General features: G+C 35.3%; 1 protein-coding gene across 6 annotated transcripts in view; it reads right to left on the reverse strand.

Moving 5' to 3' along the window:
- Positions 1 to 22,896, reverse strand: part of STXBP5 (syntaxin binding protein 5) — a 176,759-nt gene that overhangs the window by 86,128 nt on the left and 67,735 nt on the right. For all 6 annotated transcript variants that reach the window (XM_036906916.2, XM_036906914.2, XM_036906912.2 and 3 more), the window contains exons 7-9: positions 15,875 to 15,958; positions 9,957 to 10,080; positions 1,182 to 1,260 (exon numbers count right to left, since the gene is read on the reverse strand). In XM_036906916.2, the coding sequence (XP_036762811.1) occupies positions 1,182 to 1,260; positions 9,957 to 10,080; positions 15,875 to 15,958 (287 nt within the window). The remainder of the gene's footprint in view (positions 1 to 1,181; positions 1,261 to 9,956; positions 10,081 to 15,874; positions 15,959 to 22,896) is intronic.

The following is a 22,896-nucleotide window of genomic DNA, read 5'->3' on the forward strand; positions in this document are numbered from 1 at the left end:
GAGAAAACTGAAGCACAGTCAAATAACTGTGCCAAAGGTCACACAGTGAAGGATGCCACAGTCAACTAAACAGTTGTTAGATGTCTGCACACACTGTCTTCTGGATCCCAAAGGAAGGCAAAAGGGGATGAAGGAAAAATGATAGCAATCTTATTCTTCATTCAGTCTACTGTCTGTTTTCAAATGAGAATAAGGCTAAGTTAAACTAAATTAGGAGAAGAAATTAAAAAGGGAAGAAGGCCAGTAATAATAACTAGTAGCAATAAGCTGAAATACAAAAAAGTATACCAGTGATACTAAACTTCAGTGTGCATAGAATCTCCTGTAGGTATAGTTAAAACACAGATTACTCGGCTCCACCCACAGACTTCTGATTCAGGATATCTGGTGTGGATTCCAGGAATTTGCATTTCTAACAAATCCTCAACTAATGATGCTGGCCCAGGCACCATAATTTGAGAACCAGCGTACTACATATACTATATAATTCACTTTCTTGTATAGCTATAGTAAATAAAACTACATGCTTATCCCCTGTGGACCTAGAATACAAAGGGCTTTTTTAAAGGTTAAAGAGATGTGGGATTTTCAAAGAGACATACAATTGTTTTATTATATTTTTAAATGTAACTTTGACAAAAAAAGTTTATGTATTATATAAAAATGTAAAAAAACATACAATTCTCATACCAAATTCATATGGTGGCAATCAAGGTCTTCAAATACAACTGATAAACGTCCATTAACACTAAACTGTATTTATTTTTGTATTTCCCCAGTATTCTTATGATGAGATTTAATTTTTGAAGAATACATAGAACTTTCATAATTAACATATATAATATAAACAGGTTAAATTTCAAATCTTTTTTTCTTTATTGCTTATTCTACAATTTTCACTAGTGAATAAATACTATTGTTACTGAAGACTAATCTAACAATGTATGAAATTTGACAATAAAAATAATTCAAATGTTCCATATACTGTAAAACTACTAAAGACAGAGAACACAAAGAATTATGTCTCCTGCATTTACCAATTTTAGTTATTATGTTAAATAAAGAATGCATAAAATTTAAGACTGGGCTAGACCATTCTAAAATAAGCTTTCAAACATAATGACAATATAGTCTTCAGTGATAATTACACTGTGATTATTGGCAATGACGTGAAATCTTACCCAGATCTAGTCGTTTTGAATTCCACCTTGAGGATAGGTTTGCATGGTTCGGGCTTCTTCCCATCCTTTAACTGTTTTCCTAAAACACATTTTCCTGCATTAAATTCTAAAATTCTAAGTTGCTCTAAATTCTTACACTGATAATTTATAAAATGAAAGTGAAATATAATGAAATTCACCTTGAAACATTTTAAAGTGATTATGAAAGTATTTAATACAATATTTTATTTATTAAAATGATCAAGCAATTTACCATTTGAAATTCAGTGCTTAAAAGTAAATAATCTGAATAATTTATTAACAACATTCATGCAATAAAATTCTACTAAGAGAAACTGATAATCTTCCCAATGTTCTTAATTGAGGATAAGTAAAATAAAATTTCAATTTGCTGAGTGAAATACAACTTTTAAAATAGCTGGATCTGAGAAAAACAAATCTAAATAATATTTTCACCAAAGTGTGACAGGATGCAAAATTAAACCTTATACTAATAAATTCATTTATGTTTACTCTTCTAAAATAAAATCCATCCACTGTAATGTCTAAAGCCCTGCAAAAATAAACACCTATTAAATGCTTAGAAACTCATATTGCCAATTTTGATTACTTAAAAAATGTTGATTTCTGTTATCTATTTCTAGATGTTCACTGTAGAAACAACTCAGAAGAATAGGAAGATTTCTTAGAGATTAATAATTCTCAATATTAAATTATTCTTGGAGATCCCAAATATATGCCTGTACCCCATACTATCCTCTTTCCCAGCCTTTTTCCCTCATAATATCTACCTAGCTTACTTCAGTATACCATTTATTTTGTTTGTTGTTTGCCTCACAAACAAGAATGTAAATTCCATGAAAGCAGAGGTTTTTAAGTATATGTTTTCTGTTGATGTATCCTTGGTGACAAACATTGTCTGGCATCAAGTGGACACTCAGTTAATTATTTAATGAATGAATAAATTAATGATTTTTCCTTAGGATTAATTCCTAGAAAAGGGATATCTGGATAGAACTGTATTCCAGAAAGGCTGTACCAATTTATACTTACTGTACCAATATGTACATCAGCAGCATATGGGAGTATCTTACCACCATTCCCAAGCAATGTTGTTTTTCCACCAATTTGATAAGTGTAAAGAGTATCTCATTTTAATTTACGTTGTTTTAATTCCTAACTGTGAATATTCTTAGGCTTTCTTTCTTTGTATTTCTTCTTGAAAAAGCACCTTACTTATGCCCTTTACCCATGCTTTTATGTTATCTTCTTTATATTTAAAAATAAATTTAATATTCAAATGTCATTAACATTGTATCCACCATATGCTGCAAGTATTTTCCCTGTGTTGTGACTGAATTCTTGGAAATTTTTAAAAACTGCACATAAGTATACATTTAAATAATCAAGTCTATCAGTTTTGTTTCTTTTATTTTTTTAAATGCTCACCCCCACCTAGAATAGTTGTATCTGTCAACACAGAATAATAATACACAATTATTGACTATACTCTCTATGCTGTACTTTCATCAGCATAAATCTATCAGTCTTAATGTTTCCAGTTAAGAAACCTTAAAATGCCAATTTTTCCAAAATTAACTTACAAATTTAATATAATCAGAATTCCAAATCCAGTTTTCTTAGATTTGGACAAAGGACCTTAAAGTTCACATGGTAGACTCAATAGTTGTGAATGGTTACGGAAACTAGGAAAGGAGAACAATTTCCAGAATGACAGAATGAGAGCCTCTTTGGACTTGGTCCCCCACCAAAACTGAAATACTAGCAAAACAACTAAAGTTAACTACATCAGAATTCTGTAAATTAACTACAGCCAAAAATGAGCAGGACATTTTTTCTCCAAAATAAACAACCAAACCTCGGTAGAGCAGAGTGGTGGGGTGGAGGATAGGGTGGGAACAACTAGGACATTTTGTTGGAAGGCTATTCCCAACACCCTCATTCTCCAGCTCAGGGGCTCAGTAGCCAAGAAATGGCAATAGTATCAGCCAATAGAGAAGGCTGAAGCTTTTTTGCAGCTCCATTAAAACCAGCTACCCTAGTGCACAATGAATATTTTGTCCCAACTTGCAGTTCTCTGGAAAACCCTCTTCCCAAGGTGTTGTGGCAATTACATTTGACACAGATATGGGTTCAGGGAGACAAAAGGCCCTACCTCCAGGGCATCAAAGAAATAATAGCAATCTGTTGGCAATATAGTAGCTGCATAAGGCTGTGTTTTTAGTTCAGAAAAATAAGAGTCCTGGCAGGAATTTAAAACAAAATCCTGCAGAACTAGACATACTGGCTATCTTGAAGGCTGCATACTCATTCAAGACTGTGTGCATACCCACAAAAGACCTGGGGAAGGAGAAGGCCCCAGCCTATCATCTGTGGCCAACTTTGACATCGTGCACAAATACAATAAAAAAAAAAAAAGAAGTAAAATGTCAGAGAGTAAAATGAGCTATAATACCTACTACTGCTGGCTGGAACACTGGAAAAGAGGTATTCATATATGGCTTAATAGAAATGAGAAGGATATAGCCTTTTTAGAAAGCAATTTGAGAACATTTATTAAAAATGGAGTCACCCAGAACTCTTAAATTTTGAGTAAGCAATTCTACACCTAAACATTTATTCCATAGAAACTAAAGGACCAATTCCTTTTGGATATATACATTATGGTAATGACAGCATAATTTATAGTTATCAAGAGCTGAAAATAAAGTGAAATGCCCATGAAATTTGGAATGGCTGAATATATTGTGAAAAGCCATGAAACAAACAATTGGCTATTATACCATCATTACAATGAAGGAATTAGAGCTATGCCAGATAACATGGAGGGATTTAAAAAAGCAAGATGCAATAAAAGACTAATGTAAATTCTATTTTATGTAAAACAAATGACCAAAAATCTCATACATATGATTTCTGAAATACATATTTTGGAAGAACACCTATAAGATTTTTGACTACCTTACCTGGTGGGGTAGGAAAGGGGATTGGGATGCTAGTGTGGGAGAAGGTGGACAGAGAGGGATTGGTATGATATGACCCCATTTAGATGTAATGATGTATGTATGTGTGTCTGTGTATGAAAAAAAACCTATCAATGTTTTTTATCATTCCCCTTTTTGATTTCATGCTTATTGGGAAGTTCTTCCCCACACAAAAATCATTGCTTTTTGTTTGCAGTTTCTTAGAATTGCTTTATAGTTTCATTTATTACATTTAATTATTTTATGAAGTATATTTTGGTATAGGGAAGGTATTTTTCTCTAATAATTTAAGCACTGTTTTTACAGTTCTATTGAGTTATAATGGCCAGACAATAAAGTGCACATATTTAAAGTGTACAGTTGATGAGTTGTGATATAAGCATGTCAGCACTATTTATTGAACCACCAGTTTTCCCTACTGATATTAAATGTCACCTTTATTACATTATACTTTTATAAATGCACACCTCTCAACTGGTATTAGGCCATCTAATCCTGCCATAAGATCCTACTGGTCATATCTTCCCCTCTTTATATGAAATGATGATGCAGTGAAATCTTGAACCTCTGGCATCCCAATTTATAAGAACCAAGAAGTGACTAGTGATAGAGGTCAGCAGAATGCCAGACCAAGGGACTGCAAGACTGCTGGGGAGAATACTGGTTTGTTGAAGTGGGAGAGAATTAAGGAACAAGAACAGTATGGGAAAAAGGAAACACAAATCTGAAAAGTAATCCTCATACTGTACAAAGAACAAATAATTTCAATGTCTGTTTGAATCTATTCAGAAATACATGATCTTTCAGAAAAGAATTTAAATATTTGCTCTAAAGAAGGGCAGCATTAGGCCTTTATCCTTCTACTCTTCAAAGTTCTGATGGGACTGTCAGGATGATGCAATCTGGGATTACAGATGCACTGCTGTATAAAAACTGGCTAGGTACAAAATTCTTAAAAGTTTCGTCTTGCTCAATAGTCTTTTGATAATGCTTTATTGCGCCTAGCATTTAAACTTATAATAAGGTTTAAAGTCAGCCTAACTTTCATTTCTTTATAAGTACTTTTTTTCCACTCCCTGCAACAATGCAACCAGAGTAGTTTCATTATGTCTGTAAATCAAAAATGTAGTTTTTATAGTGATCATTCTTCATTAAATCTTACTTGGAAATTAGAGACTCCTTTTGATTTGCATACTCTGATCATTTTTTTCAACTCATATTTTAAAAAATTTTTTACCTATTATTGCTTATGTTCCAGAAAGATTAATTTATTCATCTGAAATCCTAGACCATTTTCTAAATCAAAGCAAGTAATAAGGCTTTAGCTAAGATTTTAACAAAGCACATACAAATTAAAGGACGTTTAGTGCATCAGTGAATTTCACCACTAGGTGTCATCTTACTTCTTACTCGCTATTGCACCTGAGAAGCAAAAATCTGCTTTTTTCCTGTGAACTGCTTTGGTAAGTCATTGAAAAGATCTGGTTAATTATAAAACTTGACTTAAACCTCCATGTCACATCTGACTTCTTCTTGTCCCTTACTTCGCCCTGCTTCCCATTCCTGTAAACCACTCAGCCACAGTGAGTTGGTCTAAGTTCTGTTGAATCTAATTCCTCACTGTATTCCTGTACGTCCCTTTCTCCCTTTTTGCTGACACAATTGAAATCTTCATTGTTTACAACAGCTTCCTAACTGGCCACCCTCTTCTGCCCCCAGCTCACCTGGTGCACTACCATGAAAGTGGTATTTCCAAAATATAAGATTTATGTTTCTTATTGTAAAATTATTTACTAGAACTCCACCCACCACAAAATCTAAACTCTTCAGCATACTATAAGGCATATTCTTGCCTCAGTATATGATTTCTATCTTCATTTCCTGCTACGCTTATAGGATTTTAAACTTTGGCCATATTAAACTATTAGCAGTTTTCCAAGAATATCCTGCTTTGGATTGTCTTTGCACCTTCTGACTAAAAAAATAACAGTGCTCTACTCTATCTCCTAACACCCCATTCATCCTTTAAGATCAAGCTCATAGAACCTGAGTTTGTGAAATTTTCCTAAACTCTTTATCCCAAAACATACTCATTATTTCTATTTCCATACCATATTATACATGCCACTATTAGTATTTATCATATGTATTTTAGTTATCAGTTTATAGACCATTTTCATTCACTGGACTATGAGTTCTTCAAGGACAGTATATTTCTAGTATTTAACCTTTGGTACATAGGAGGTTCTCAATAAATGTCTGTTGAATGAATAAATGAATGAAGCTACATTAAAAAATAAGCAAGCATCATTGATAAAAGCAAGTGTTTTGTAGGTTTTTAATTTTGCCATTTAGAAGGCAGAATACATTTTTCTAACTGACAATTGTTACACAGCAGCTATGTTCTCAGTCTAGAGCTGTCTATCTTTATGGTAGCCACCGCTCACACATTGCTACTGAGTACCTGAGATGTGGCCAGTCCAATATACACACTACATTTCAGAGAGTAGAAAAAAATGTGAAATATCTTAATTTTGTATGTTGATTACATATTGAAATGATAACATTTTGCATATTTTGGATTAATATGTATTATTAAAATTAATTTTACTTTTTAATTGTTATTTGCATGGTTACTAGTAAATTTAAAATCACATATGCAGCTTGCAATTTATTTCTACTGAAGAGGAATATTCTACAAAATAAAATGATTCAAACTAGAGAATCACACTTGATATATCAGTCTAGAGATGGAGTTCTTTCATTAATGAGGATGGAGAAAGAGTTGACGTACAGTTGGAGTGGATTTTTTATTCTTTTGACCCTCGGCCAAGGGCAATGGGATTTATGATGTGCTTGTTTTAAGTCCAAAATTTCCTAATTCCCCTGGTAATTCCCAGTGTAGTAGTTTTAGGGATGGTTGGCAACTATCCAACCTGGTTTGCCAAGACTGGCTTGATTATTAAAAAGGGCCATACTGAGAGTTTCTCTTTGAGATTCTCAGAGCTAGACCTTGGTGGCTGGAGCCAGAGACTCAGCACAATCCTCGTATACACACATAAGTGCCTGAGGAAGCTTGCATCTGGGATGCTCTCATAATGCTTACCTGCATCCTTTTTCTTGCTGCATGACATCCTTTTCCTTTAAATGTATAAACCGGGGAAAACTTTGTAATGAACTATATATAAAAAAACTGCAGTACATCTTACTACACTGATGGATAATGACTGCAATGGGGTATGGGGGGGACTCGATAACATGGGTGAATGTAGTAACCACATTGTTTTTTCATGTGAAACCCTCATAAGAGTGTATATCAATAATACCTTGATAATAAAAAAAGAAGACAAAAAAAACCCACTACAGTACAGCCTTATTATTTATTGAATGTCCTATGTTTTATGATTCTTAAAAGTAGATTAAGAGAAAATTTTGTGTGTCACATCCTTAAAATATTTTATTAAGTTGACTTACTTATGTGAATTTTTATTTTTCCTTTGGTGACCCTTAACAGAATAAGTTTCCCAATCTTGGTTTATTCCTTGAAAAGTGGATTGCTGTACTGATGAATAAGCTCCAGAAACTAAATTCTAAAATACCATTTCCTATAATAGACACCTATTGATTTTGACCATCTAACATCTCCTTTTCCTTTGAGAATCATCTGATTCTGGTGAACATGACAACCACAGAAAATCATCAAAATACTTACTGATTACAAATGCAAATAAAAAATACTTATTCATTTCAAAGGAAAAAAATTACCTCATAATGGAGAGACCTAACAGATGGAAGCTTAATCAAGGGATCAAAGTATGAGACATTGCCCATATAGGACAAACCAAACACAAGTACAACTCAAGAAGAGGCAAAAAGACCACATTGATCCTTTTGCTGATCCTGATTGCTACTGGAATTGTGCAGCCTGAATCTAATGACAAGACATTAGACAAAAAACAAATTCAGGCCTATTTTATAAAATAACTGACCTATAATCTTCAAAATTTATCAGTTACAAAAGTCCAGAAAAAGACCAAAACTATTCCAGTTTGATAGTGAAATAACATGACAACTAAATCTAATCTGCACATAGACACTTTGATAAAAGACAAAACTTGGGTATACAGGAAAATGTCCTTGTTTCTAAGAAACAGATAGTGGAATATTTTTGGGGGTAACTGGGCAGTATGCCAAAAACTGACTCTCAAACGGTTCAAAAGAAAAAAAACTCTTTGTGCTATTCTTACAAAAAAAGATAAAAATTTAGATAAACTTAATACTGAAAAACCAGTATTACATATTTCTACCATCTTCGATACTAAAACTTAGATAAACTTAATATTGCAAAACCAGTATTACATATTTCTACCATCTTCAATACTAGTTTCATTTTCTTCTGGATTTGAAATGAAAGGTTTTTAAATTAGTCGTCTATTTTTTTTCACTTTCTGGATTCCTAGGTTCCTGTGGGCTTGGAAGATCCTAAAAATTTTGTGCATTCTCAGGAGTACCAAGGTTAGAGATCTAGGCACTAATAGAAGGAAGAATGAAAATACGTTAAGAAAAATTAGAACCTACTATCATATGAGTAATAGCTATAAGAATACTCTTCAATATACTATCAATTTAAAGAACAGTTCCTTTAATTTCCTTAAATTTTGCTGGTGAAGAATCTCTTAAGGTGGAGTGTAAAATGCAGATTAATAAAGAAACGCAAATTCCTAGGCCATCCAAAACTCAAAGAAGTGCTTCATAATCTGTTCATAAACACCCTAATAAAATCGTCTTGTAGGTTTTGTAAATACTACTTGTTGATGACTTAACATAGCAGGCTTGAGATCTGCTATTCCTAGGAAGGTCAGCTTGCAAGGTTCAGCTCTGGTCAACGTCTGGTAACTTAGCTTTTGGGACAGTTTCCACCATTTCCCATACTGAAAGGGTGGCAGATTGTGCCTAGGCTCTTGTACAAACAATATGGTTTATGATGAATTCCTGCTTTCCCTCTCAGTCTGAAATTCTGGTATGTGGTAAAGCAGAGGGTGCCTATGGGCTAACACCAATAAAAACTCTGGATTCCTGCACCCATGTGAGCCTCCCTGGTAGGCAACATTTCACACATGTGGTAATAACTCATTGCTAGAGGAATTACGCATGACCTGTGTGTCTCCACAGGGAGAGGACTCTTGGAAGCTTGAGCCTTTCTTTCTGCAGACTTGACTCCATGTGACCTTTTTCTTTACTGATTTTATTTGCATCATTTTGCTGGGTCCTGTGAGTCTTCTTAATGAATCATCAACCTCAAGTGATCTTGGGGACCCTGGACACAATACTTTAATATATAAAACTTTATCTTCATACTACAGAGTTCCAAGGGTTTCAACACACTGTTTGCATATACATTAGCAAACTTGCAGTTGATAACTTTAAGATGACAAAAGCTTAAAGTAAGTCCTGTATCACTCACAATATTATTTACTTTTTGGACTACCAGAAAAACAATACTCAGAAGATAATGTAATAGTCATTTCCCAAAGTTCAAAGTTGCAGTTTCATCTGTAAATACAGTTAATTTGATATTTTATTAGCTGGTTGTTACATACTATTTGTATAAGTGTAATTATTATTAATTCTCTCAGAATGAAAGAAAACCCTTTCCTTATCATTCCATCCTTATCCTAAAATACAAACAAATCCAAATGCAAACTCACAACTCAAAATGTTTTACTGTACACTACAATTTAAGTAGTGTTTCAAAGGGACACATTCTTACCATGTGGAGTGATTGTCTGTATAGGCTTAGCAGGAGACCTCACATTCCATATAGTCAAGGTGCCATCTGAATGACTGCAAATAAACTGTTTTCCTTCATGATGCCAAGCAACAGAGTGGATAGCCTATGGAAGACAGGTAAAGAATGCCATTTTTAAAAACAAAAATTTGAACACTAAGCTATTCATAGTAGGCATTGTAATTAATTTTCATATTAAACTTTTTCATCTTTCCCAAGCTGAAGTCAATGTTAACTGTAGTGAAAAAAATAATTTTTTAAAGCCGTCATTGCTTCCAATGTCATGTTACAAACATATCTTATTATTTCAATATTCTTTTAAAAACCACTTCTGACAACCTAGACATACAAATATACTCACAGAGGTCGCAATGCGCAAACTATTATTTCTTCGTATTTTATTACCTGTGCTTCTCTGTCTACTGGGAAAAACCAACATGAAACCAAACTACAAAAATCACTGATAAATGATTTTAGACATATGATAAAATGCAACCATTAAAATAAAGAGGTTCATAAATACTAAATTACTGTCTTAAAATATCAGTAATACTGTATTTCATTTTTGTCAACACATTGAGTACTATAAAAAGAATACTGACAGTTAATAAAATATCTACTGAAGAATTATAATTTTACATAGATTGAAATATCATATGCAGAAAATATCTGTAGAAAAATTAGGAATACTACCACTCAAGTACACTCAAAATCTATCGTTTTGATATAACTATGTAAGAGAAGAGTTTGTCACTTATAGAAGTACTATAGCAACAAAAGCTTAAGGGCAAAGATGAATGGTTTCCACTCCTTCCTTCACAAATCCAAATCACCCCAAAATACCCTCAAGTGACCTAATGAATAGTTAACTCTGTACCAAGTAGCACTTTTATCATTTGGGGAATGTTCTAAATTGACTATCGTAATGCCATTTATTACATTTTTACTAGTGTAATAAAAATTAATTTGACTGGAATAATATTAATAGCCTCAGTAACATTGAATAGAACATAAATACTGGGATGGGGGGCAAATAAGCATAGTGTTTTGTGAAGGCCTTAAATTTTTAACTCTTACTAGAAGAATAATACATATAATAATTTCTTGGATATCTAAAATTTTACATTTGGCAAAACCTGGATTAAGCATAAAATACACTGAGTTTTACAGAAGGGTATAAAGGGCATATAAAAGTGTAGGCAAAGGGTCTGTTTGTGTTTATACAGAGGATCAAAGCCTAATTGGGCTACCCAGAAAATGAACTAAGATACGATATGAAAAAGAACTTCCAACATCAGCACTCTCTGGAAGACTCATGCCAGAAGATGATCATCAAAAAACCCCAACAAAGATCCACGCACTGCTACAGCTGTAGATGCACTCATCCCACCAGCTCCTGGACTTGCCATGGGAATGAAGGAGATACCTAAGCTGGCCTGTGCATACAGTAAAACAACAAATTTGACTGGATCTATACTGTTGGAACTCAACCAAGAATTAGGAGAAGTGCAAATTGTAGCGCTCCAAAATCTTACAACTACAGACTATTTACTGTTAAAAGAACATAAGGGATGTGAACATTTCCCAGGAATGGGTTGTTTTAATTTGTCTGATTTCTCTCAGACTGTTCAAGTTCAGTTGGACAATATCCACCATATCATAGATAAGTTCTCACAAATGCCTAAGGTGCCTAACTGGTTTTCTTGGTTTCACTAGAGATGGCTGGTAATTACAGATATGCTTTGGTTATGTAACTATACTCCTATTATGTTAATGTGTGTGTGCAATTTAAGTAGTAGCTTAAAACCTATACATGCTGAAGTTACTCTACAAGAAGATATGTCAAAGAAATAATCAATCTTCCCATGTTTTCTGCCGCCTGCTACTTCTATAGCTTTTCTTCTTCCTTCCTAATTACAACCCTTAAATAGAATTCGTGCCTCATATCAAATTTACCGAGTATCATAATTCTTCCAAGTGGTAAAGGTACCTCAAGACAAATGCTGGGCATAGAAGCTACAGGGCATAAATATGCAAAGAAATAAAAAGCTAACCATTTCAAACAATAAGGCTTCTCTCTCACTTACCAACTTTACATTTCCCTGTATGGCCCCGGAAGATGACTGGTTAGCCAGAGACGGGTAAGATTCCTCAAGGGAGGAACAACCTAAGACAGGCACAGTCGCAGGGGGGTCATCGGGTGAGAAATTGGGGATCAACAGAGGTGAGGCTTAGAACCTCACCCCCCCGTTCTGAGAGAAATCTTCTGCATACGTGGATGTTTTATTGCCCTGGTCTAGCTTGGATTAACACATAGTCTACAGGTACACACCTGATCATCTACATTTGCTCCCTTACAACACTAAACTATGTTTTCTACCTTTATCTTGTATCTATCTACCACTTCAGCATTTTATTAAAAATAATAATAATAAAGAGAGAAATGTGGTATCCACATATAAATCAAGTATAAAAATCAAATGAGTATTCATATTTGAACTGACTGTTTATAGTTCATAATGCATGAGCAAAACCGAAAGTTTCTGTGATGACTGCCCTTGTACTGTTCACTATGTAACTTATTCACTATGTAAGAATTTGTTCTCCATGTAAGAACTTGTTTGTTATGCCTCAGAAGATTGGAGACTGACGAAAATTAGGCTTGGGGTGGATTAATGATTGTGCATTGAGCATTGACTCCCCTATACGGAATTTTATTGTTGTTAACAACCATTTGATCAATAAATATGAGAGATGCCCTCACAAAAAAAAAAAAAAAAGTACAGACTTCCAATGGTAAAATAAATAAGTAACCGGGATGTAATGTATAGCATAAGGAATATAGTCAAGATATTGTAACAGCTTGGTAGGGTGATAGCTGGTACCTAGAATTGTCATGTATATAAATGTTGAATCACTATGTTGTACACCTGAAACTAATGTAATGTAATACTGTGTGTCAACTACCCTTCAATAAAAAATAATTATCTACAAAAAAATAATAATAATAATAATAATAAAATACACATTTTTACATGAAACAAGAGAATGATAAAATAGCATGAGCTTATGGAAATACAGCCAGAAATTTCACTCAGTTTACTTTAGAACAAGTCAATTTCGAACTTAGATCTTACATCTATAGCAGTAGCAGTATTATTTAAACTTTTAAGATTTATTAATTATGTATATTAATATTACTAAGTTTTTTACTACACCTCTGTTCATTAGTGTATAGTTTTCTTATAATCTCTTTGTCTCATTTTGGTATGAAGATAATGCTGGAGTCCCTAATTCCTTTGAGTAGATCCAAATTTCCATCTCATATCATCTAGCTTCTGCACAAAGAACTTTTAACATGTCTTGTGGTGAAAGTTTGCAAGAGATGAATTTTTGAAGTTTTTCTGTGTGTTCAAGTCTTTTCATTGCCTTTGTTTTTGAAGAGATATTTCTACTGCATATAAAAATCTAGGCTGAGAATTTTTTTCCTTCAGTGCTGCAAGTAACTGTGTTCTGGCTTGTACTGTTTCTAAGGAAATCAACTGCTGTCATTTTTATATTTGCTCCTCTGTATTTAACGTCAATGCCTCCCTTACCCTCTGGTTGCTTTTAAGGTTTTCTCTATAACGTTCTAGTTATAAGCAATTGAAATATGATATGATTTTGTATAGTTTTCTTTGTGCTTCTTCTTTGAGTTCCCTGAACCTCTAAAATACCCATATATTCTATTACTTTATGGGGTTTAGAGTTTTCATCAAATCTGGAAAACTTAGGATAACTACTTCTCCAAATATATTTTCTGTCCACTCTCCCCATTCTGGGACTCTTACTACACATATACTTGTCTTTTTGAAGTTGTATCACAGTTCCCTGATGTTCTGCTCACTTTTTGCCCTTTTCATATTGAGCAGTTTCTATTACTTTATCTTCAAGTTCATTGATCTTTTCTTCTGTGATATCAAATCTTTTGGTAGTTTTCATCTTAGACATTTTATTTTTCACATCTAGAAATTCTCCTTGTACTTTTTAGGTCCTCCTTGTTTTTCCTCAACATGTTCATGCTTTCATTTACCTTCTACAACATATGGAGTCTTTTTAATAATATTTACTATTCATGTCTAATTCTATCATCTGTGTCATTTCTGAGACTGTTTCTATTGACTTCATTTTCTCTTCATTTTGCATCATGTTTTCTAGATCCTGGCATGCTTCATAAATTTTTATTTGGATGCCAGCCATTTTGAGTTTATGATGGGTTATTATTATATTCTTTTAAATTTCTTGAGCCTTTTTTTTCTGGGATGTAGTTGTAGTGTTTGAAGACAGTTTAGAATTTTCAAGGCTTGCTTCTAAGCTTTGTTAGGCTAGCTAGGCTAATCTTTATAGTGTAGTGCTAGTTTGGCCCCAATACTGAAGCAATACCTTTCTAGTACTCTTCCTGACCCTGCGTATTACACGGTTTCTCCACTCTGTTGGGATTGTGAATTATTTTCAAACCTCTGTGTGCTATGAGAATTGTTCTACCTACTCCTTTCCAGCAGATCTTTTCTGAGCCTTACACTCATGCACTAATCAGTATTCAACTGAAGACTCAAGGTGGGGGCCTCTCTGCAGACTTTTAAACTCTCCTGCTAGGCAGTTCTTTGCCCTGTGGTAACTTGCCTTATAAATTACAAGTATCTTGGCCTTCCCAGTTTTCCAATTCTGTCTCCTTATTCTAATTCTGAGACACAAATATATAAGATTAATAGGTATATTTTGTTGTAACAAATAGAAAGAAAGCTACCCAATACTCTTATCACCAAAGGACTCTGGAGCCAACTTGAGAAGTTCACTGACCAAAGACAGGACAATATGAATATCAATAAGGATAACTTCAATGTATTGAAGCATATCAAATATGTTTAGATCTTTGAGTAATTGGTGAAAGTACAACCCAGAACAAATTGGTTATCACTGAGATTACTAGAGAACAAACCCTTTATAGTAAATACTGAAATAGAAGGAAGCAATCAAACATTTGTCCGGCATTGGTGGTATAGTGGTGAGCATAGCTGCCTTCCAAACATTTGTCCTGTTTCTCCTGTAAGAGTTGTAACTACTATATAACCAAACAGATAAGAGACAGTTTCTCTTTCCTAAAGTATCCTGCTAATAAATAAAGAAGGAATTATATAATTAGAACACCCCCATTTTCTAACTGCTATGCACTAATCAATTCAGGCCTTGAATATCACTGGCTGATATCACTGCAGACACTAACAATCCACCTGACAGAAGAGCATCAGCATCGTCTATGAAGTAGTCTTGCTAAAAATGAAAAGTGAACCTGAATTTGATGAAGCATCGATAAAGTATCTAATTTATAGGAAATGTCAGGGCAAAAAAGAGATATTAAAACCAAGAGAAATGCAGCCAGAAAAATCCAATCTTTAGGAGACTCTATCTTCAACAAATAAATGACAAAAAAGAAGTAATAAAATAGGAAGGGAGAGGCCTACAGTTTAAAAGAGACTTAACAAACCTATCAATCAATGCTTATTTGGCTCTTAAAGCAAATAAACTATAAACATCTCCAATATACTATCATTTGTATAAAATAAAAATAGAATACACTTATTAATTTCTTTGTAAATACACAGAATACTTCTGGAAGACTACATGAGAAGCTGGTACCACTGGACCCTGCAGTAAGGAACTGAAAGGGATGGGAAACAGATTATTTTTGTACTTTTTGAGCTATATAAACATATTACCTTTTACATATTAAAAAAAATTGGTACACATTATTATAATTACAAAGGTTGCCTAAACTAAAATCACCAATTAAGTTCTTAGAGTAGCTGCTCTGAACTAGAGAAATGACAACAAATTTTGATTAGTAAAGATAATATTATTACCTCATCGTATGTGTATCTGTAGTCAGCTTTCTTTGACTTTAGGTCCCATAACACTACTGTTCCAGATTCAAAGCCAATCAAAAGCTGTAAAAAAAGAAAATGCCACATAACACGGGAATGGTATTAATTGTAATGAAAAATGCTCTAATATTAATTTGCTGGCAATAAAGGTAACTATTATCATTCATATGCTTCAAGGATAAACTTATAATTAAACATCAGCATTGCTAATTACTAATCACATGGATGGCAAATGATAATACTGCATCACATATTTACATGCCTTTGATGATTAGGGAATCAATGTATATCATGCAACTGACTACTGAAAAAGAAAACACTAATAATTTGAAGTCTTAAGTGTACATTTTCATTAATTAATATGACATAATAAATTACTAGTAAAAATTAACATTCGAATGCGCTTTAAAGTTTACAAACTTTACTAATTCAACACATTATCAGGCAATTTCATTTACTCATGTACATATTGATTACTTCCAAATTATATCCAGCCTATGTCCCTTTCATGAGATTCAAACTTTATAATTACAGTAGCCACAACTCCACTTACTTATTCCACAAGAACCTCAAAATAAATGTGTCCAAAAGTGAATTCATTATTTTCTTCCCTCCCCTCCTTTCCTGGTATTCCCTGTTGTGTGCCTCTGAGCACTCCTTATCTCAACATTCATTAAGTCACTCAGGCAAATCCTGGAGAGTCATTCTTAACTCTAGTCTCTTCCCCCATTAGATAAAATCCTCAAGTAACTTTAAATTACATTCTAATATATCTTCAGTTTACTCTCCTCCACCTCTAATACCTCTCTCTCTGTTTAAGACAAAAAGATCTCTTTTCTGGTCTCCTGTTATCCCTGACTCCAGTCTTGCTCCTTTTTAATCCTATTCCATACTATAGCTAAAATAGTAATAGTATTAAAATGCAAACTTGATCATGTAATGTATGCTTTTATTTATTTATTTTTTTAAATTTTATTTTAGTATCATTAATCTACAATTACATGAAGGACATTATGTTTACTAGGCTTCCCCCTTCACCAAGTCCTCGCCACATCCCCGTTCACAGTCACTGTCCATCAACATAGTAAGATGCTGTAAAATCACTACTTGTCTTCTCTGTGTTGCACAGCACTCCCTGTGCCCCCCCCACAATATACATGCTAATCGTAATGCCCCCTTTCTTTTTTTTCCCGCCCTTATCCCTCCCTTCCCACCCGTCCTCCCCAGTCCCTTTCCCTTTGGTAACTATTAGTCCATTCTTGGGTTCTGTGCTTCTGCTGCTGTTTTGTTCCTTCAGTTTTCTTTTGCTCTTATACTCCACCTATGAGTGAAATCATTTGGTACTTGTCTTTCTCTGCCTGGCTTATTTCACTGAGCATAATACACTCTAGCTCCATCCATGTTGTTGTGAATGGTAGGATTTATCTTTTTCTTATGGCTGAGTAATGTTCCATTGTGTATATGTACCACATCTTCTTTATCCATTCATCTATTGATGGACATTTAGGTTGCTTCTGTATCTTGACTATTGTAAATAGTGCAGCGATAAACATAGGGGTGCATCTGTCTTTTTCAAACTGGAGTGCTGCATTCTTGGGGTAAATTCCTAGAAGTGGAATTAATGGGTCAAATGGTATTTCTATTTTGAGCATTTTGAGGAACCTCAATACTGCTTTCCACAATGGTTGAACTAATTTACATTCCCACCAGCAGTGTAGGAGGGTTCCCCTTTCTCCACAACCTCACCAACATTTGTTGTTGTTTGTCTTTTGGATGGTGGCCATCCTTACTGGTGTGAGGTGATACCTCATTGTGGTTTTAATTTGCATTTCTCTGATGACAAGCGATGTGGAACATCTTTTCATGTGTCTGTTGTCCATCTGAATTTCTTCTTTGGAGAACTGTCTATTCAGCTCCTCTGCCCATTTTTTAATTGGATTATTTGCTTTTTGTTTGTTGAGGTGTGTGAGCTCTTTATATATTTTGGATGTCAACCCTTTATCGGATCTGTCATTTACGAATATATTCTCCCATACTGTAGGATACCTTTTTGTTCTATTGATGGTGTCCTTTGCTGTACAGAAGCTTTTCAGCTTGGTATAGTCCCATTTGTTAATTTTTGCTTTTGTTTCCCTTGCCCGGGAATATATGTTCAAGAAGAGGTCACTCATGTTTATGTCTAAGGATCTTTGCCTACGTTTTTTTCTAAGAGTTTTATGGTTTCATGACTTAGATTCAAGTCTTTGATCCATTTTGAATTTACTTTTGTGTATGGGGTTAGTCAGTGATCCAGTTTCATTCTCTTTCATGTAGCTGTCCAGTTTTGCAGCACCATCTGTTCAAGAGACTGTCATTTCCCCATTGTATGTCCATGGCCCCTTTATCGAATATTAGTTGACCATATATGTTTGGGTTAATGTTTGGAGTCTCTATTCTGTTCCATTGGTCTGTGGCTCTGTTCTTTTGCCAGTACCAAATTGTCTTGATTACTGTGGCATTGTGGTAGAGCTTGAAGTTGGGGAGTGAGACCCCCCCCCCACTTTTTTCTTCCTTCTCAGGATTGCTTTAGCTATTCGGAGTCTTTAGTGTTTCCATATGAATTTTTGAACTATTTGTTCCAGTTCATTGAAGAATGCTGTTGGTAGTTTGATAGGGATTGCATCGAATCTGTATATTGCTTTGGGCAGGATGGCCATTTTGACGATATTAATTCTTCCTAGCCAAGAGCATGGGATGAGTTTCCATTTGTTAGTGACCTCTTTAATTTCTCTTAAGAGTGTCTTATAGTTTTCAGGGTATAGGTCTTTCACTTCCTTGGTTAGGTTTATTCCTAGGCATTTTATTCTTTTTGATGCTATTGTGAATGGAATTGTCTTCCTGATTTCTCTTTCTATTAGTTTATTGTTAGTGTATAGGAAAACCACAGATTTCTGTGTGTTAATTTTGTATCCTGCAACTTTGCTGAATTCTGATAGTAGCTCTAGTAGTTTCGGAGTGGAGTCTTTAGAGTTTTTTATGTACAATATCATGTCATCTGCAAATTGTGACAGTTTAACTTCTTCTTTACCAATCTGGATTCCTTGTATTTCTTTGTTTTGTCTAATTGCCATGGATAGGACCTCCAGTACTATGTTGAATAACAGTGGGGACAGTGGGCATCTCTGTCTTGTTCCAAATTGCAGAGGAATAGCTTTCAGCTTCTCGCTGTTCAGTATGATGTTGGCTGTGGGTTCATCATATATGGCCTTTATTATGTTGAGGTACTTGCCCTCTATACCCATTTTGTTGAGAGTTTTTATCATGAATGGATGTTGAATTTTATCGAATGCTTTTTCAGCATCTATAGAGATGATCATGTGCTTTCTGTTTTTCTTTTTGTTGATGTGGTGAATGATGTTGATGGATTTTCGAATGTTGTACCATCCTTGCATCCCTGGGATGAATCCCACTTGGTCACGGTGTATGATCCTTTTGATGTATTTTTGAATTCAATTTGCTAATATTTAGTTGAGTATTTTTGCATCTATGTTCATCAGGGATACCGGTCTGTAGTTTTCTTTTTTGGTGGGGTCTTTCCCTGGTTTTGGTATTAGAGTGATGTTGGCTTCATAGAATGAGTTTGGGAGTATTCCCTCCTCTTCTATTTTTTGTAAAACTTTAAGGAGAATGGGTATTATGTCTTCTCTGTATGTCTGATAAAATTCTGAGGTAAATCCATCTGGCCCGGGGGTTTTGTTCTTTGGTAGTTTTTTTATTACCGCTTCAATTTCATTGCTGGTAATTGGTCTGTTTAGATTTTCTGTTTCTTTCTGGGTCAGTTTTGGAAGGTTGTATTTTTCTAGGAAGTTGTCCATTTCTCCTAGGTTTTCCAGCTTCTTAGCATATAGGTTTTCATAGTATTCTCTAATAATTCTTTGTATTTTTGTGGGGTCCATCGTGATTTTTCCTTTCTCGTTTCTGATTCTGTTGATTTGTGTTGACTCTCTTTTCCTCTTAATAAGTCTGGCTAGAGGCTTATCTATTTTGTTTATTTTCTCGAAGAACCAGCTCTTGGTTTCATTGATTTTTGCTATTGTTTTATTCTTCTCAATTTTATTTCTTCTCTGATCTTTATTATGTCCCTCCTTGTGCTGATCTTAGGCCTCATTTGTTCTTCTTTTTCCAATTTCGATAATTGTGACATTAGACCATTCATTTGGGATTGTTCTTCCTTCTTTAAATATACCTGGATTGCTATATACTTTACTCTTAGGACTGCTTTTGCTGTATCCCACAGAAGTTGGGGCTTTGTGTTGTTGTTGTCATTTATTTCCATATATTGCTGGATCTCCATATTGATTTGGTCATTGATCCATTGATTATTTAGGAGCATGTTGTTAAGCCTCCATGTGTTTGTGAGCCTTTTTGCTTTCTTTGTACAATTTATTTCTTGTTTTATGCCTTTGTGGTCTGAAAAGTTGGTTGGTAGGATTTCAATCTTTTGGAATTTACTGAAGCTCTTTTTGTGGCCTAGTATGTGGTCTATTCTGGAGAATGTTCCATGTGTACTTGAGAAGAATGTGTATCCTGCTGCTTTTGGATGTAGAGTTCTGTAGATGTCTATTAGGTCCATCTGTTCTAGTGTGTTGTTCAGTGCCTCTGTGTCCTTACTTATTTTCTGTCTGGTGGATCTGTCCTTTGGAATGAGTGGTGTGTAAGTCTCCCAGAATGAATGCATTGCATTCTATTTCCTCCTTTAATTCTGTTAGTATTTGTTTCACATATGTTGGTGCTCCTGTATTGGGTGCATATATATTTATAATGGTTATATCCTCTTGTTGGACGGAGCCCTTTATCATTATGTAATGTCCTTCTTTATATCGTTACTTTCTTTATTTTGAAGTCTATTTTGTCTGATACTAGTATTGCAACACCTGCTTTTTTCTCTCTGTTGTTTGCATGAAATATCTTTTTCCATTCCTTGACTTAAGTCTGTGCATGTCTTTGGGTTTGAGGTGAGTCTCTTGTAAGCAGCATATGGATGGATCTTGCTTTTTTATCCATTCTATTATTCTGTGTCTTTTGATTGGTGCATTCAGTACATTTACATTTAGGGTGATTATTGAAAGGTATGTACTTATTGCCACTGCAGGCTTTAAGTTCTTGGTTACCAAAGGTTCAAGGTTACCTTCTTTACTATCTTACTGTCTAACTTAACTTGCTTATTGAGCTATTATAAACACGGTCTGATGATTCTTTATGTCTTTCCCTTCGTATTCCTTCTCCTCCCTTCTTCATCTGTTGGGTGTTTTTTTCTGTGCTCTTTTTAGGAGTGGTCCCATCTAGAGCAGTCCCTGTAAGATGCCCTGTAGAGGTGGTTTGTGGGAGGCAAATTCCCTCAACTTTTGCTTGTCTGGGAATTGTTTAATCCCTCCTTCATATTTAAATGATAATTGTGCTGGATACAGTAGTCTTGGTTCGAGGTCCTTCTATTTCATTGCATTAAGTATATCATGACATTCTCTTCTGCCCTGTAGGGTTTCTGTTGAGAAGTCTGATGATAGCCTGATGGGTTTTCCTTTGTAGGTGACCTTTTTTTTCTCTCTGGCTGCCTTTAATACTTTGTCCTTGTCTTTGATCTTTGCCATTTTAATTATTATGTGTCTTGGTGTTGCCCTCCTTGCATCCCTTGTCATGGGAGTTCTGTGTACCTCTGTGGTCTGAGAGGCCATTTCCTCCCCTAGTTTAGGGAAGTTTTTAGCAATTATTTCTTCAAAGACACTTTCTATCCCTTTTCCTCTCTCTTCTTCTTCTGGTACCCCTGTAATGCGGATATTGTTCCGTTTTGATTGGTCACACAGTTCTCTTAAAATTCTTTCATTCCTGGAGATCCTTTTATCTCTCTCTGCATCAGCTTCTCTGCGTTCCTGTTCTCTGTTTTCTAGTCCATTAATGGTCTCTTGCATCTCGTCCATTCTGTTTTGAAGTCCTTCCAGAGCTTGTTTTATTTCTGCATTCTACTTCCTTAGTTCTTGCATATTTCTCTGTAAGTCCATCAGCATGGTTATGACTTTTGTTTTAATTCTTTTTCAGGAAGACTATTAAATCTATCTCCCCAGGTTCCTTCTCAGGGGAAGATGTAGAAGATGTTGACACTGTCTGGGTTAGTCTTCTCTGGATAAAATTTTTTTGCCTTTTCATGTTGATAGGTGCAGTGGTGAGCTATTGACTTTCTGTCAGCTGGGAGACCAAGGCTTTCCACTTGGTCGTGGCCTTTCTTTACTGGGACAACTGCGACCCCTAGTGGCTTCTGTTGGGCAATTGCGTGTAGACTGGGTCTCTGTATCTTGCCCGGCCGGTATGGAGGAAGCTCCCTTGCTGTGGGCGTGGCCAGCCTCAGGCTATTGCTCTGTTATGCTGGGGCCCCAGAGGGGTAATGGACGGGGGGGCTGTTTGCCTGTTTACTTCCGTGAAGGGTCTCAGAGCTGTTGCCCAGGGGGTTAGTGCGCCCGGAGTTCACTGGAATTTCCAGCTGCTGGACTGTGACCTGGGATGCTTCCGTCCAGCTGTGGCGTCCCTGTCCCTTTAAGACTTTCAAAAAGCACTCACTTTTCTTTGTCACAGGGGCGCCAGCTTCGGGACCCGCTCAAAGGTCTTACTGTCCTGTTTCCCTAGTTTCCAGCACTCCACGCATGCACTGTGTCTGCACTCTGCTGTGGATAGCTAGGGCTGGGTGTTTAGCAGTCCTGGGCTCCCTCTCTCTCCCCGCTCCAACTCCTCTCCTCCCCTGGGAGCTGGGGGGAGGGGCACTCGGGTCCCGCTGGGCTGGGGCTTGTATCTTACCCCTTTCACCAGGTGCTGGGCTCTCGCAGGTGTGGATGTAGTCTGGCTGTTGTCCTGTGTCTTCTGGTCTTTTAGGGATAGTTGTATTTGTTGTATTTTCAAAAATATATATGTTTTTGGGAGGAGATTCCCACTGTCCTACTCACGCCGCCATCTTGGCTCCACCCTCTAATGTATGC

Source organism: Manis pentadactyla, chromosome 12 (genome assembly GCF_030020395.1).
Source record: "Manis pentadactyla isolate mManPen7 chromosome 12, mManPen7.hap1, whole genome shotgun sequence".
NCBI classification, from domain to species: Eukaryota; Metazoa; Chordata; class Mammalia; order Pholidota; family Manidae; genus Manis; species Manis pentadactyla.